Below are 14115 nucleotides of genomic sequence, written 5' to 3' on the forward strand. Positions count from 1 at the left end.
AGAAGCGGCTCTCTACCTACTTTTCACGCCGTGGCTCCATTTCGTACGTTCGTATCCCCGGCGGCGGCACGGTACGACGCGCACCACAAGTACGGAGCACTGTCGGCGAGCGCCGACCAACACTGGACACTCGCGCTCAACCCCGGCCGGCGACGCGCACTGCACTGCGAGAGGGAGGCGGCGACGTCGACGTCGGCGTCGACGGTGTTTCGGGCCTGCCGGCGTGCGCGCGACCGAATAACGCGGAGCCGGGCCGAAAAGAACGCACTCGTCTCCCTCGACTACCACTCGAGCACTGTCAGGTGTGCGCCTCGCGCCGCGTATACGCGCGCCGCACCACTACCATCGCCGCCTGCCCCCACCAACGCCGCTACCCCCACCATCGCCCACCACCGCCGCCGCCGCCGCTCTCACGCGCGCGATCTCCGACATGGTATACACACTGGAGCACCGCGTAGTCGGAAGCAACGACGGCACACACGGTTTACATAAGAAGGGGAGTATTAAACTCCGCGCTCCGCGGAGTTTCGGCTCTACCGGGTGTTCCCGCGCGGCTTCGGGAAACGGCGCGCCGGATCCTCCGCCGCACGGCAATCGGGTACGCGCGGGCACCGAGACGGATCTTCGAAAACCTGTACACTCGGTTGCGCGTCCTCTTTTTTCCTCTCCCCCTCCCCCCCCCCTCCCTCCCGCCACCGTGAACTTTCCCGGTACTCTCGATCGTTATTTCTCCTCTTCCGGACGGTACTCGAACGCGAACCTCGTGCCGTCGTTCCTCGGTGTCGTACGATTTGGCGTTTGTCGAGATCGCGTTCGAACGATCGCGAAAACTTGCGTCGGGACCAGGTAGCGACCGGCCATTATCGATTCGCGGGCCACATTCAAAATGTTCAAACTTCCCTGGACCGCAGCGGTCTTAAAAATGTTAATGGTTTTTTTTCTTTTTTTTTCATGAGAAGAAACAGCTGTTTTTAATTTCATTAAATTTAAACGTCACGACAAAACTAGTTTTCCAAGGTTTCTCCTTTAACTTTTTATTTTTCAAAATGTCGCGGGCAGCAGGTTGGCCACGCCTGTTGGCGGTTTTTTTTTATTGGCAGAACTGGTACGCACTGAGCGCACACTAAGGCCGGTATTCACAGTCGATTCTTATTTCGAAATCATCTTAAGCGGCTCTGTGATTGGTTAAAAACACATTACTTAAGATGAGCTTAAATGTAAGAACGGACTACGAATACCGGCCTGAGGTCTGTTCATAGCCAATCTTATATTCAAGAATCGTCTTAAATACCTCTCGAAATAGTTAGTCAGCAAAATGATTTATACAGCATCCGTACGAATCATTTTGGCTAGATAGTTTATGAACATGCATTTAACACCGACCGTACGTGTAAAACTTTACTAGAAACAAGCCTTAGGCCTGGTCTACAATGAGTTGTAAATCGTTAGTCAGAAGTCGGAACTATATGTTGATCCTTTTCCTTTCTGGATGGATGAAAAAGGACCGACATATAGTTCTGACTTCTGACTAACAACTCATTGTAGACCAGGCCTTAAGCTAACGCCACGCTATGCGCGGTTCGTAATTCGTGAAGAAAAGCTCCTTATTGCGAGAGCAGGTTTTCAACATCCAAATTCAATCGCAATCTTTCCTCGCGACGATTACACGATCTAACAATGAATTTTCCACTAAACAGATCTCACTCCAGGGGCAAGAAATTCATGGTGGAGCCAACAGACGATATCTATTAATTTAGTGGAAACCCCGCTGTCTCATAATAGGGAACTTTCCTCTATATTCATGAATAGTGTGAGGGGAAAATTCGTTGATTCGCCGTGCGCAATTCGCCATTCGCAGCGATTCGCCGGCCGTTTTTGACGAAAATGATGGTTTCTTGACTAATATTGAAACTTGACTAATTGTAGGCTTATGATACAAGTCCTGTGATAACAGGCAAATGTTAACACGAAGCGACAAATAACAAATTACGAGTGATAAACTGCGAATCGTGAACAGTGTGATAAGCAATGGCTCATTCAGACTGGACGCGATGAGCGATAAGCGACGCGCGATACCCAATGAGCGTGCAGTCATATAGGAAAACTGTACGCTCATTGGATAGTCGCTCATCGCGTCCAGTCCGAATGAGCCATAATAACGAATGTCCAACGAATTTCTGCGAGTCACAAATCGCGCGTTACGAATTGCGCATAGTGCGGCGCTTCCTATAGTGTGCGCTCAGTGCGCACCAGTTTCGCCAATGAAACACGCTATATGTTAGGAGGTCATTCGTCTCGGGAGTAATTTTGTTCGAGACGAGATGCACCGTTTGTCAGATTCGCGCCTCTATCGAGCGTCCCCGAATTAAGGTCGACAATTAAAAAAAAGATGCACTGAAAAAAAAATTTTTCGCCACCGTAGCTAATCATAGTTTGGTAAAAATATTTTACTGCCATAGCTTATATAAATTTCTAAAGCACAGCAAACGGTTTGCTGTCGCACTTAAAGGCCTGTGTCCACGATGCTAGAGCTTGGTCCAAGCGACCTTTATGGAATAGCTGCAAGTTGATTGGCTACACATTTCTCGAAACTTGGACCAAGTTCTAGCATCGTGGACACGGGTCTTGATGCAACAGGCACAGCGTAGCTAAGTATTTAGCTATCACAACTAAATGCTGTCCATATTTTACAACTGAAATTTAGTTGCCGCGTGCAGTTTTCAGCCACATTTTTCTTTCCGCGTGCGTGTCACGCAAGAACGCCGTTCCGAAGAGTAAATACGCTCCCGTCTCAATTTCGTGCGATTCATAGAAGGTACCTCCGGAATTGGCACACGACGTTGCGCCAGTAAGATTCTAGCACGCACTGACCTTGCTCTCGGAAAGCGGCGCGGGATAATTGTGCAGGCGGATGTGCAACATCGTTCGCGTTTGGCGCGCGCGCGTCTGCGGACGGGCCGCGTGTAATTCCGCTCCTGAACGAAACCCTTGAGGGAATCGTGCGCCGACGTATACTTAAGACACGACGAGAAGGACCACCGTCCGCGAGGCGCTCCGTCTCGGCGGAGTTCGCAACGTTTCGCGCGAGTTAACTCGGGGGGGCAGCTGATTAAATTCCTACCCAGGCGATCTATTTTCGCGTCTCCGTCGAGCGCGAGCCGCGGCTATTTAAACATTTTTACGCGCGAACGTCGTGTAACGATCGCGTTCAACTTGGACTTAACACACGCACGCACGCACATTTCTCCTTCCTTTATTTCTGGACGCGACGATTTCATGTTACTGTGATAATAAGAAACGGGTATCTCGGGAGTAAGCTTCTCGCTCGATTAAGGGGATCCTAAAGCCACTCGCGAACCCGATCAGTGTCGAGAAGATAGGAGACGAAATTAAAAACGTCAATTATCGACATTTTTAATTCCAAGTTCTACTTTAGACGTTACGATGTGTTCATGATGCTAGAATTCGGTCCGAGAAATTTGTAGCCAACCAATTTGCAACTTTTACGAAGAGCAGCAATTTTATTAGCTACACATTGCTCACACCGATATTTTGGATCGAATTCTGGCATCGTCAATGGCACCATGGCTTTACTGACAATCTGACAGCTGTTTGGCAGCGACCTCTCTCGAAAAAGCCTGCTGCTCTTTTTCTCTTCTTCTTGGATTTCAGGATTTGCGTTTATTAGAAGTAATCTTTTTTTTCTAGGCCTAATGGCCTAGTTATTAATCTTAGTTCTATTGCACGATATTGTTCTTATATGTTGTCCCTGGAGTACGCTGGTCTCATTTTGTATATATTTATTGTAGAATTCTTGTATCAAGCACACGGAAAAAAACATTTAGCTGCTGTAGCTAAAACTTAGTAAAATATGGACAGCTATCACAACTAAAAATATTAGCTGTCCATATTTTACTAAATTTTAGCTACAGCAGCTAAATGTTTTTTTCCGTGCAAGTATTGTCATGAAATGTACAAAAAATTAGTAAAATTTTTTTTCGTTTTTTATATAAAGTCAACCAGCATAGTCTAAATTTTGCTACGTACTTAAATTCCGTAAAAGAGTTTTGCATTTCTATAAAGCTAATTAAAAGATTACTTCTAACAAAGACTCGATAAAACAGACGGCTTTAGGATCCCCTTAAGGATTAAACTTGTTGCAGGCTTGAACTGCGCCATGACTAAAGACGCTTTTCCCGCCACTAAATGTTAAGGTCCTTTTCAATATCGCGCGAGATCTCGTATATATAACGAAACCCCGAGGCTGTTTAAGTCCATTTCGTTCAGTTTACACGTAAATCCGAGCCCTCTTCAACTAATCTCCAGAATGTCGGAGAAAGTGCATTTTCTCGAATCTCGAAGGTTTCTGTCTTTAGAAAGAAGCTTTCTAATTCAGTATGTTCCTTGTTTCAGAGCAAGACACAATTTCAGGGACGTCGCACCGTCCACCAAGCTTCTGCTTTCGCTTAATCCGATTGTTAACATTGTCTCAAAGTGAAATTCTACAATGATAGCAAGAACTTTGTGTCGCTTGTCCGGCGTATAATTAGACAAGTACAAAAGTAAGATGAAACGTTCGGTGAATCAATATCGTTTCCAATAAAAGAATTGTGCGAGACGCACGTGAATTTCGCCGACGAGATTCGTCGCGGAATTCAAGATTCGTACGACTCCTTTATGAACTTTTTCTTTTATAACGTCGAGTATTTAAGTATTTTCTTGGTTCAATTAGATTTTTGGGCACTCTCTAAAAGTCAATCAGTGAATTATCACCGAAACTGATTTGCAGCTATAAGGAAAGTCTCCTATTATGAGACAGGCTCCTACTATGAGACCGCGGGGTTTCCGCTGAATTAATATCATCTGTTAGTTCCACCATGAATTTATTGCCCTTGGAGCGAAATCTGTTTAGTGGAAAGTTGATTGTTAGATCGTGTAATCGTTGAGAAAAATGATTGATCATTGAATTTGGACGTTGAAAACCTATTATCTCATATTATAATCCTGTCTCATAGCAGAGGGCTTTCCTCTATTACTGAAAATTGTAGTGGTACACTTATAATTGAAGATCAAACGAGCTTACCCGTAAGCGAAGTTCGATCGAAATTATATGAAGAGCCTCGTTCGAAAAGATTACAACGTGCACCTCGAAGAGGTGCTACATGTTGTAATCTTGAGAACGAGGCCTGAAATATAACTGTAATACAGTGACTATTCACTGTTTTCAGCGATAATCCACCGACTGACTTTTGGAGAGCACGTAGAATACAAGAAAGGGCCTTACTTAAGAAATAATACCGGGAGGGTCCGGAAAGATTAATCCGTTTTAACGATCGATTCGACCTAAAGCAGAATAAATCCAACAGAATCGGAGTAAGTTGCATTCGATTTGCAGCTGCGTCCCGTCCCTTCGCGGTAACGGAACTTCAACAACAGGACACTTGTCTCAGCGGATCTGGGCTAATTAATGTTTTTTTATACCACGCGACTGTTGAATCGAGATCCTGATGCGATAAATACTTGCGCTAATTTAACCGGATACGCTACGGAAAGAGTTGTTACGAAGAATACGCGCAGAAGGAGTTTATTGAGCTGCGTATCTCTCGCTCGCGCTTTATCTACGTATCTTCGTATATCAGGGAGGCAGGGAATAATTGAAGAATGAAATTAAGCGGCCGGGTAATTACGAGAGTCGTTAGACGGAATAATGCGAGACGTGATGATAAAAGGTACGTAGCCGAACGGCGTCTTTTCGATTCTGAATCGCCGGCAAGTGGCACAACAAGCTGGTGTGTACGCGCAGCTTTCCATACGCATACAACACGTGTATTCGCACGCTGTCATCCGGGGGAGGAGGAGGAGGAGGAGGGGGGAGGGAGGGGGGCTACGCGGCATCTCGGCTCGCGTACGTCTCGCGTATGAATCGAGCGGGATAAAGGGTGAGAGAACGGTGAGAAAGCGTCAATAGAACAAAGAGAAAAGCCAACCGCTCGCCGCGGCTCGGCTTGAAAGAGAAAATCGCCGAGCGGCGTAATAACACGCGCACACGTAAACGTACGCAGTGGCGTACGTACGGGAAGAAAAAAAAGGGGGGGGGGGACGAAAACGCAATTTTTGCGGCGATCGGCGCATTGAAAAAAAAAACGCACCGCGCGCCAGATAATTTATTCAAATTTACGCGAGATTTCAATTTGCGCTATACGGCGCGCCGGCCGTTTATCCAATGTGCGCGTAATTCTTCGTTTAGCTTGTATTATGAATATCATGAGAGAGAGAGGCGAGTAAATTAATATAACGAGCGGTGTAAATTCACGTGAAACGCGGTCCGCGGAAACTTAATTTAAATCACGTCGAATAACAAACAGAGAGGAATGTAAAGTGCGATGTAGCTTTCGATAATTACGGCCGTGTTTGATAGAGCTGGCGAATAAAGCGTAGAAACATGCAGTCGCGTTTGACTCACCGTGCTGATGAGGGGCCGAGAATGCTGAATGCCTGCGTGGTGACATGTTAGGATGATTACCCTGGCTACCTGGTGGCTGCATAGAAGACAATGCACCGAGTGGCGTGTAGGACTTGCACGGCTGTTCCGGTTTTTGCTGATAAAGAGGAATTTACGATTGAAAATATAGATATTTGCATTCTCGATTAAATAACTGGGAGAAGTAATTTAAAAAGTGGAATTTCTGTTTTCATTTTCGACAAGAGTGCGAGTACAGGAAGAGTGAGATAAATAAAGATGTAAATGTTAAAACCAAACTTATACTAACAATCTCGGAACTTTTTTAAGATAGCTCGTAAGAGTTGAAAAACAAAAATCCAATAAACTCTTACTAATTTTTAAATACTTCATTTTCATCTCTTTTAAATATCGAAAGATATAAAGATTCGTTAAATGCATTACCAATATATTTTGCAGTTAAAAACGAGGGGTAAACCGCTGACCAAAATCATATACACCAATGCCCAGTGGGCATTATTTAATCTTATTACCTTATTTTATCTTTGTAATGCCCCAGCAAGGCCTAATGCCCAATAATGCCGCAAATCTGTACACCACAATGCCCTCAGTGGTTTACCGCTCGGTTAAAAGTGATATTCTCGACAAATCACCTCTTGTATTTATGTATTTATAAAACGTTTAATAAATCATAGCCTCTACTTTTGGACAGTTTATGGACATACATGATATAAAATAAAAGTTTGCACGTGCGAGAAGCGATCTTGTAAATGAAATACAAACCTGATCGTGAAGTTCAGTAGCCACTGCGGTAGCTGCAGTTTGAGTGTGACTGGTGGAGCTGATTCTGTACTGCATACCGGCAATACTGCAAAAACCTTCGTGATGGGTGGATCGGGTTTGATTGACGTAAACACCTTGAAAAGAATTTGTTATCGTGGTAAAAAGATCATTAGAGTATTCGTGCTTAATCCACGCATGATTAATTACCAGTAATAGTGACATCGGTGTCCTGGTTAACGATGACAACTTTCTTGGATGGCTTAATAACTTCCTCCGGATCGGAGCCTTGTCTCGGCTTCTTCTTATCTACGTCCGAGTCATTTTGTCTACGTCTTTTAATTATCTCTACTTCCGACGACTCGCTGGAGGAATCACTGCTGCTGCTACCACAACGATTTTTCTCGTCGGAGTAGGAAGCAGCCAAAATGGCAGTGGCATTAAGACTGGCCATCCTTTTGCAAACAACCATGTCCTTGAGGTCCATTACTTCCTCGTTTCGCTTCCTCCTTTTGGTCATTTTCTTCTTGCTTGGCTCAACGCTCTTTTCCTTCTCGCAATCCTCGTCGGAGGAGGACGAGGATGACGAACTCTCCATCATATCCCAATGTTTGCCACGTAGTCCCGGCACATTTCGGAGTTTCCTTTTCGAAACGGTCTCCTCCGTTTTGCACTCGGCCTTCTTCTCTTTCTCTTTACGCGGCTGCTCCTCCTTCTCCTCCTTCATCTTCTTCGGCTTCTCCTTCTCCTTCTCGGGTTTCGGTTTGCAAAACCCACCAAGGTAGACTCCGCCGGTCTCATTTTCGTAGAGGCAGTGAACTTTAGCCAAGGCATTCAATGATGCGACCCTGTGTCGTTTTGGTCCACTCCAAAAGCCAAAAAGTCGCATTCGTCGCGCACGTTCGTCCGATGGTGAGCTAGCCCGCTCTTTGTTCTTGCTATCCTTTTGCCTACCCTTCTTGTACTCGTCGTCAGAATCGCCCTCCGAGTCGGATTGAGATGTAACGCCACCGACACTCTCACCGTTCATCGTCTCAACCTTAAGGTTCAATTCAACCGTGTTCTCGGCGCCGATTTGTTCCTGTTTCGAATTGGCGGTAGACTTGGCGCCATCTTCGGAAATTCTCGACTGTTTGTTAGACTCTTCGACGGGCGCGTCCTCGGATGAAACTGACGTTTGATTATTGCTCTCCGTTTGTACCCTTGCCGTTTTTCCAGCCTTCTTCGGGGCTTTGCTGCTAATTTTGTTACCGCTTTTGACAACTTTCTTATTATCCTGTAATTTTTGTTGAAGACTCTCCTCCTTGCATTTGTCCGAGTCCTCTTCAATCTCGCTTTTAATGCTGCTCACCTCTGGTCCTTGACAAGCCTCGTCTTTGCTCGCCATCTTTTTCTGCTCGGTCGAGACTTGGTCCAACTCTTTCAATTCAATTTTCTTCTTGGCCATAATCTTCTCCGTTATGGTTTTCAGCTTGTCCTCCCTCTTCAGCGCAGCACTGATCTTGGAGTGTTTCTGAGGCAATTTGGCTTTCATGTGTTTAGCCAGCTTTGGTTTCTTCTCCTGCAAAGTCTTACTCTTAGCCAAGTTGCTCTTCTTCTTCCCCTTCTTCGCCGCGTCCTCGTCCTCGCTCACTTCTTCATCTTTCACCGGCTTGACCAACTTGATCTTCTTGTCCACCAGTCTTTTAACTACCGACAAATGAGGCTTCTTTGTCAGAACTGTTTTTCTCGTAATGCCCTTCTTCTGACTCTGTTTCGTTTTCGAGTCCTTCTTCGTTCGCGGGGAAGAAATCTTATTGCTCGCCGCATCCTTCTCGGCGATTTTCTTGCGCTCGGATTTTTTCTCTTTCACAACGGAGTTCTTCGATATCGATTTAATATCAGATTTAATTAACTTGACATCTTTCTTCTTCTCATCCTTGCCGCTTCTCTTCTTCAGAGGAAGAGGGATATCGATCTTGTTTTCGAGCGCGTCCTTACCCTCCAGTGTATTCAAACATTTCGCATTGTCCTCCGCACATGTGTTATCGTCCAATTTTACGCCCTTCTTCTTATCCTCAGCTTTCTCGCCCTTCTTTTTATTATCCGCAGGCTGTTTCTCCAATTTCGCCTTCTCCTCGCATTTTTGCAACTTCTTCTTCTCCGTATTCTCCTGGCACACCTCATCGTTATTCGCCTTGTCGTCCCTCTTTTCCGCCTTCCTCTCGTCGATCTTATCAGATTTCTTCTCGTTATCCTTACCCAATTGCTTTTTCTTCTCGTCTAATTTATCCAATCGCTCCTTCTTCTTCTCCTCCGCCTTCTTCTTCTCGTCCGGCTTTTTCCTCTCCTCCGCCTTTTCTAATTTCTTCTTATCGTTATCCACCTTCCTCTTCGAGTCCTCCAGCTTATCATTTCTCTTTGATTTCTTCTCCTTCTTCGCGTCTGGCATGGTCTTCTCTGCAAATGTGCGACGTTTCTTGGCGACTGCTGGCATTTTAGTTGCCTTTTTGGCAACAACAGCCTTCTTCTGTGGCTTCATTATGATTGTTATTCTTTACATCTTCAAAATAAATAGAAATGTGGCCCGAAGCTCGCGAATGTCCAGTGCTAATTTCCACAACTACCTAACTGCCATTGTGTGGATTGTAATAATCGCGATATAAGCTCGCAAGCCTGGATCTATCTGCAAGCAGTCCCAACGCACACACACATAAAATGGTCAAAAAGTAAACATATTTACGACCGCGCGTTTACGCTACAACGCCAATCGTCAACAATTTCGCCTTATCGCGTCTCTCTCCTCTCCTTCGTTACGACTTGGCGCCGCGTCGCAAAGTATTTCGCGCGGATCGCCGAGGGGAAACGCCGTGCGGACGAGGTGCCGCGGGCTCTCCGCGCTTTATCAACGCGTAATAAAACGAATTTACGTACGACGAAGCGGCAAGCAAGCGCGCGCGCGCGAGAATCGGAGCGAATACGCGCGCTAGAGGGAGAGAGAGAGAGAGAGAATGCACGCGGAAATCGTAATGACGCTCGGCAAGCGAAGCGAGAATCCGCCGTCGGGCACCGTGCGCGCACTCTCCCCCTCATCGACTTGTTGACAAATCGATCCCTTTAAATCACGCACTGCGCCCGTCGCGTTTCGGACACCGCGACAGGTAGAAAGAGAGAGAGAATAGAGCGAGAGAGGCGGGGAGAGACTCGCGGCGATAAATAATCAACCCGCGGCACGGGGCGTCCTTCTCGACTCCGAGCTTTTCTCGGAGCGTGCGCTCCGTGCCCGTGCGTACGTGTGTATATACGCGACACGTCACGGCGGACAAAGATGCCTCGAGGTGCAGGGGACGGCACGCACGGCGACGTGCACACGAAGCCACGGACGCGAGGCCGAGAACGACGAAACGCGGCGGCGGTGGCGGCGGTGGCGACGACGGCGTCGACGACGGCGACGACGACGGCGGCGGCGGCGGCGGCGGCTGCGACGGCGACGGCAGCACGCCCTTTAAAAAGCGACCGACCGTGGACGGTCGGCCACAAGTGGCCCCGACAAGTGCGCGAGAGAGAGAGAGAGCGAGCGAGAGAGACAGAGAAAGAGAACTCACCAACCTGCTGATCGATCTCAATCGTCGCACGCGGAGAGAATCTTGACGGGCGGCGATCGCGCGCGGCGCGGCGACGCGATCGCGACGGCGTTCGACGCGGCGACAACACACGCACACGCTTTAGCGACGGCGAGAACGCGGGAGAACTGAAACGAGACGGGACGGGAAGAACGACGGGCGGCGGAGGCGCCAGTAAACGGGGTTGTCGGTGTTTACCTCTCTCTCTCCGGCGAGCCCTTCCGTCGGCTAAACTCGGCCCGCGCGCACGCTTCCTTCCTTTCGTTTTTTTTTTTTGCAAACGGCGAATCGTAGCGCCCGAACGATTGGTTGGGCGCGCGGAGCGACGACGACGGCGGCACCGCGGCGACCAGCGGGGCTCGGCGCCGGAGTCCTGGGGCTCCGGGTCGTCCGCGGCTGCTCCCGAGCGGGTTACGCGCGACCGCGAGCAACGGCGACAGGTCCACCCCCCCGGCGGTGGTTCGACGGCCCTTTTTCGCGACGGTCTATCGCGAAACTGACCAACTCGCGTCGCGCAGCGCGCACCACGCACGACGTCCCTGCCCTTTTACCGTAGCCTCGTCGGCCATTTTCTTCCTCGCGCCGCTCCCCCACTCCTCCCGCCACGGAGCCCGCTGTCACGTAGTGACGGAAGCGCGACTCGCCGGCCGTCCGCCGGGCGGCAGCACCTCGCGGCTCCCCTCCCGGCCGAGCGCGCTAAATCCCGCGACCGCGCGACGCGTTTCCGCCGTTCCGCCGTGTTCCGCCGTCGGTCGGCCGTCCGCGTGGCATTGGCGACCGCCGGTGGCGTCCTAAATCACGTGCGAGCGCGCGATCGATATTCGTAACCCGTTGACATTGCGACGGATCGTAATCGGAAACTGCGGATCTCTCGCAAGATAAAGACGAGTCCTCCTCTCCCTCGCCCTTCTTGCGCGCTTTGCCCCGACACTCGCCCTTCTTCGCGTTACAGCAAAATATTGATGGAAACGAATATAACACGTATACGTACGGATTAGCGTGGAGTATACGACCCTGATGTACATTTAATGTCTTTTTTTTTTGGTCTGTCGATAGAGGCTGCGGTCAAGCTGCTGCTAGAAATGCCTGCGAGTACTTCTTTTTCAACGGGAGCTGCGTTCGGCGATGCAAATCAGAGTCGGAGTGCTCTCTTGCGTTGGAGCGAGCGAGAGAGGAAAATGAGGTAGAAACTAGAGAAAGAGAGCACTCCGACGCCACGATCAGATTTGCAATGCCAAGCGCAGCTAATGATAGACGAAGACGAACGCCTTCGATTACAGCGACAGCTTGATCGTAGCCATAGAATTGTCATCACATAAGTAGAGGTGATGTCTTTATACGCAAAATATCGCAAAATGTCCCAGGAACGTTTTCAATGTCATTTCTTTACATTTTCGAGTCCCCCGACGTCGTTTTAACACGTCTCTAAAGCGCAAAATGGCCCTCAAAATGCAAAATAGCGTCCAAATAACGTAAAAAATCGCAATTTTCCTTAAGCCCGTATCAGACTACGGATGGAGATTGGGATTAGATTGAAATTTCACCAATCACAGTAAAGTTTACTAATCTTGAGTTTAGTAACTTTTACTCTAATTGGTCGGTAAAACTTTATTTTGCACAAGTAGCAAATAACATAAAAATGTAACACTCACCTCACCGATTTCTCCGTTGTTGCCCGATGCCTCCTGGACCTCCTCCTCCTCTCAGATTTCCTTGTGGCACTCACACACTCACTCGCGAAAATCATCGATCGCGCGAAATTTCGGGCACTCCCGTACGCGATGTGAGATACCGCGAAACTCACGAAATATTGAAGAACGACAGAACGAATTACAGCGCGAACGCCGAAATCGCACAAAATTCTCTCCTTTTCCGAAAATGAAACGGATTACACGAAATCGATAGATAAGCGCGGTGCGTAAACGAGATGTAACCGCGACAAAGTACCACGGTTTACATTCACATTTTAGATGAGTTAGTCTCGCGAAATATCTAATGCGTATATACGTTGATAAAGAACCGTCGCCTCAACAGGCAATTCGTTTCTCACAAGTTGTAGAAACGTAATAATTAATCGAGGAACGTTACTTGTTACTGATAAAGGTGTACAAATCAATAGCGTTTTATCCCTGCATTTATCGCGATCGAGTCTTGGAAATCGATAACGCAAAAGTAATATCACGCACGGAGCGACTCTCGCCACTGCCTGCCGGCTCGACGTTCGGCGAGCGAGCGGAGCGAGTGGTAGCCCGGCGAGTCCGGCGACCATCAGGTAAACAACGGCTCGCGTAACGTCGTACGATGCCGCGCCGAGAGAAAAACAACGAACGTTGAGTTTTTTGTCCCACCTACGAAATGGAACATTCCGTACTCCGTGACTGTTACTACGTTTTGCGTATCATTCTGCGGACTTATTGGTATTGATGAAATTAACGATCAATTCTGTTCAATCGAGAAAATGTTTCGAAGTAAAAATCGTTGTTGCTTAAATTCTAATTACTAAGATTAGAGATGTTACTTCAATAGTTGGTGTATACAAATGTACATTACTAAATTGCAAATCTTCATTTACTATGGGCAAAAATTATCGAATTATTTACTTTAATAATAATATAAATCGGTATTAAATACTTGATTGGAAATAGCATTGCGCGCACTATTTGGTGTTAATTTATATTTATTCATCATCTTCTTCACATTCGAAGCTTTCGTTATAAAGTTTAAATTTTGACTATACACTTCTTCTTCTTTGCTATTGGCTCCCAGCTCCTCAGACTGGAGCTGACATGGCCACGATTGACTTGACTTTACACTCTCACAATTATCCAGTGAGAAATGATCCGTCGATCGATGTCGAATCGACATCGACACCGCCAAATAGACGTTTCGACATCGATCGACCTATGGCCATAGGCCGGTATTTGTAGGCAGCTTGACTGTCTCAGTCGTAGACGTAGGGCAAGGTAGAGAGAAACGTAAGTCGTATACAATAGCCTTTCACGACTTACGTTTCTCTCTGCCTTGCCCTACGTCTACGACTAAGCCAGTCCTAAGCCTCCGCTACAATGATTCTCGGTTCTGTCTACAATGGTCGTAGTCGTAAGAATAATCGACTGCGATTGGTCAATTCTTATCGAGCGACTACGACTACGACCATTGTAGACAGAACCGAGAATCATTGTAGCGGAGGCTTAAGCGTTTATGGATCGTTCTCTGCCATCAGCCTTATAGCGTTTTCGATTTGCTGACTCGACCCGACTCCGAGTCAGAAAA

General features: G+C 47.4%; 2 protein-coding genes across 4 annotated transcripts in view; both read right to left on the reverse strand.

The window, feature by feature from the left end:
* Positions 1–12531, reverse strand: part of LOC105570309 — a 144301-nt gene extending 131770 nt beyond the window's left edge. Inside the window, exons 1-4 of one of the 3 annotated variants that reach the window (XM_012027413.1) lie at positions 12495–12531; positions 7451–9905; positions 7244–7377; positions 6464–6599 (exon numbers count right to left, since the gene is read on the reverse strand). In XM_012027413.1, the coding sequence (XP_011882803.1) occupies positions 6464–6599; positions 7244–7377; positions 7451–9761 (2581 nt within the window). In that variant the 5' untranslated portion in view covers positions 9762–9905; positions 12495–12531. The other 2 variants (XM_012027414.1, XM_012027412.1) reach the window with 2 other exon arrangements.
* LOC105570359 (splicing factor, arginine/serine-rich 19-like) lies at positions 10653–11389 on the reverse strand (the record flags this gene model as incomplete). Its single annotated transcript, XM_012027487.1, has 2 exons — positions 10653–10722; positions 10821–11389. Coding segments are annotated over 2 exons (639 nt in total), but the record flags the coding sequence as incomplete, so codon positions are not given.
* Positions 12532–14115: the final 1584 nt, after the last annotated feature.

This window comes from Vollenhovia emeryi, unplaced genomic scaffold, assembly GCF_000949405.1.
Source record: "Vollenhovia emeryi isolate VEMERY1.0 unplaced genomic scaffold, V.emery_V1.0 DF939121.1, whole genome shotgun sequence".
NCBI classification, from domain to species: Eukaryota; Metazoa; Arthropoda; class Insecta; order Hymenoptera; family Formicidae; genus Vollenhovia; species Vollenhovia emeryi.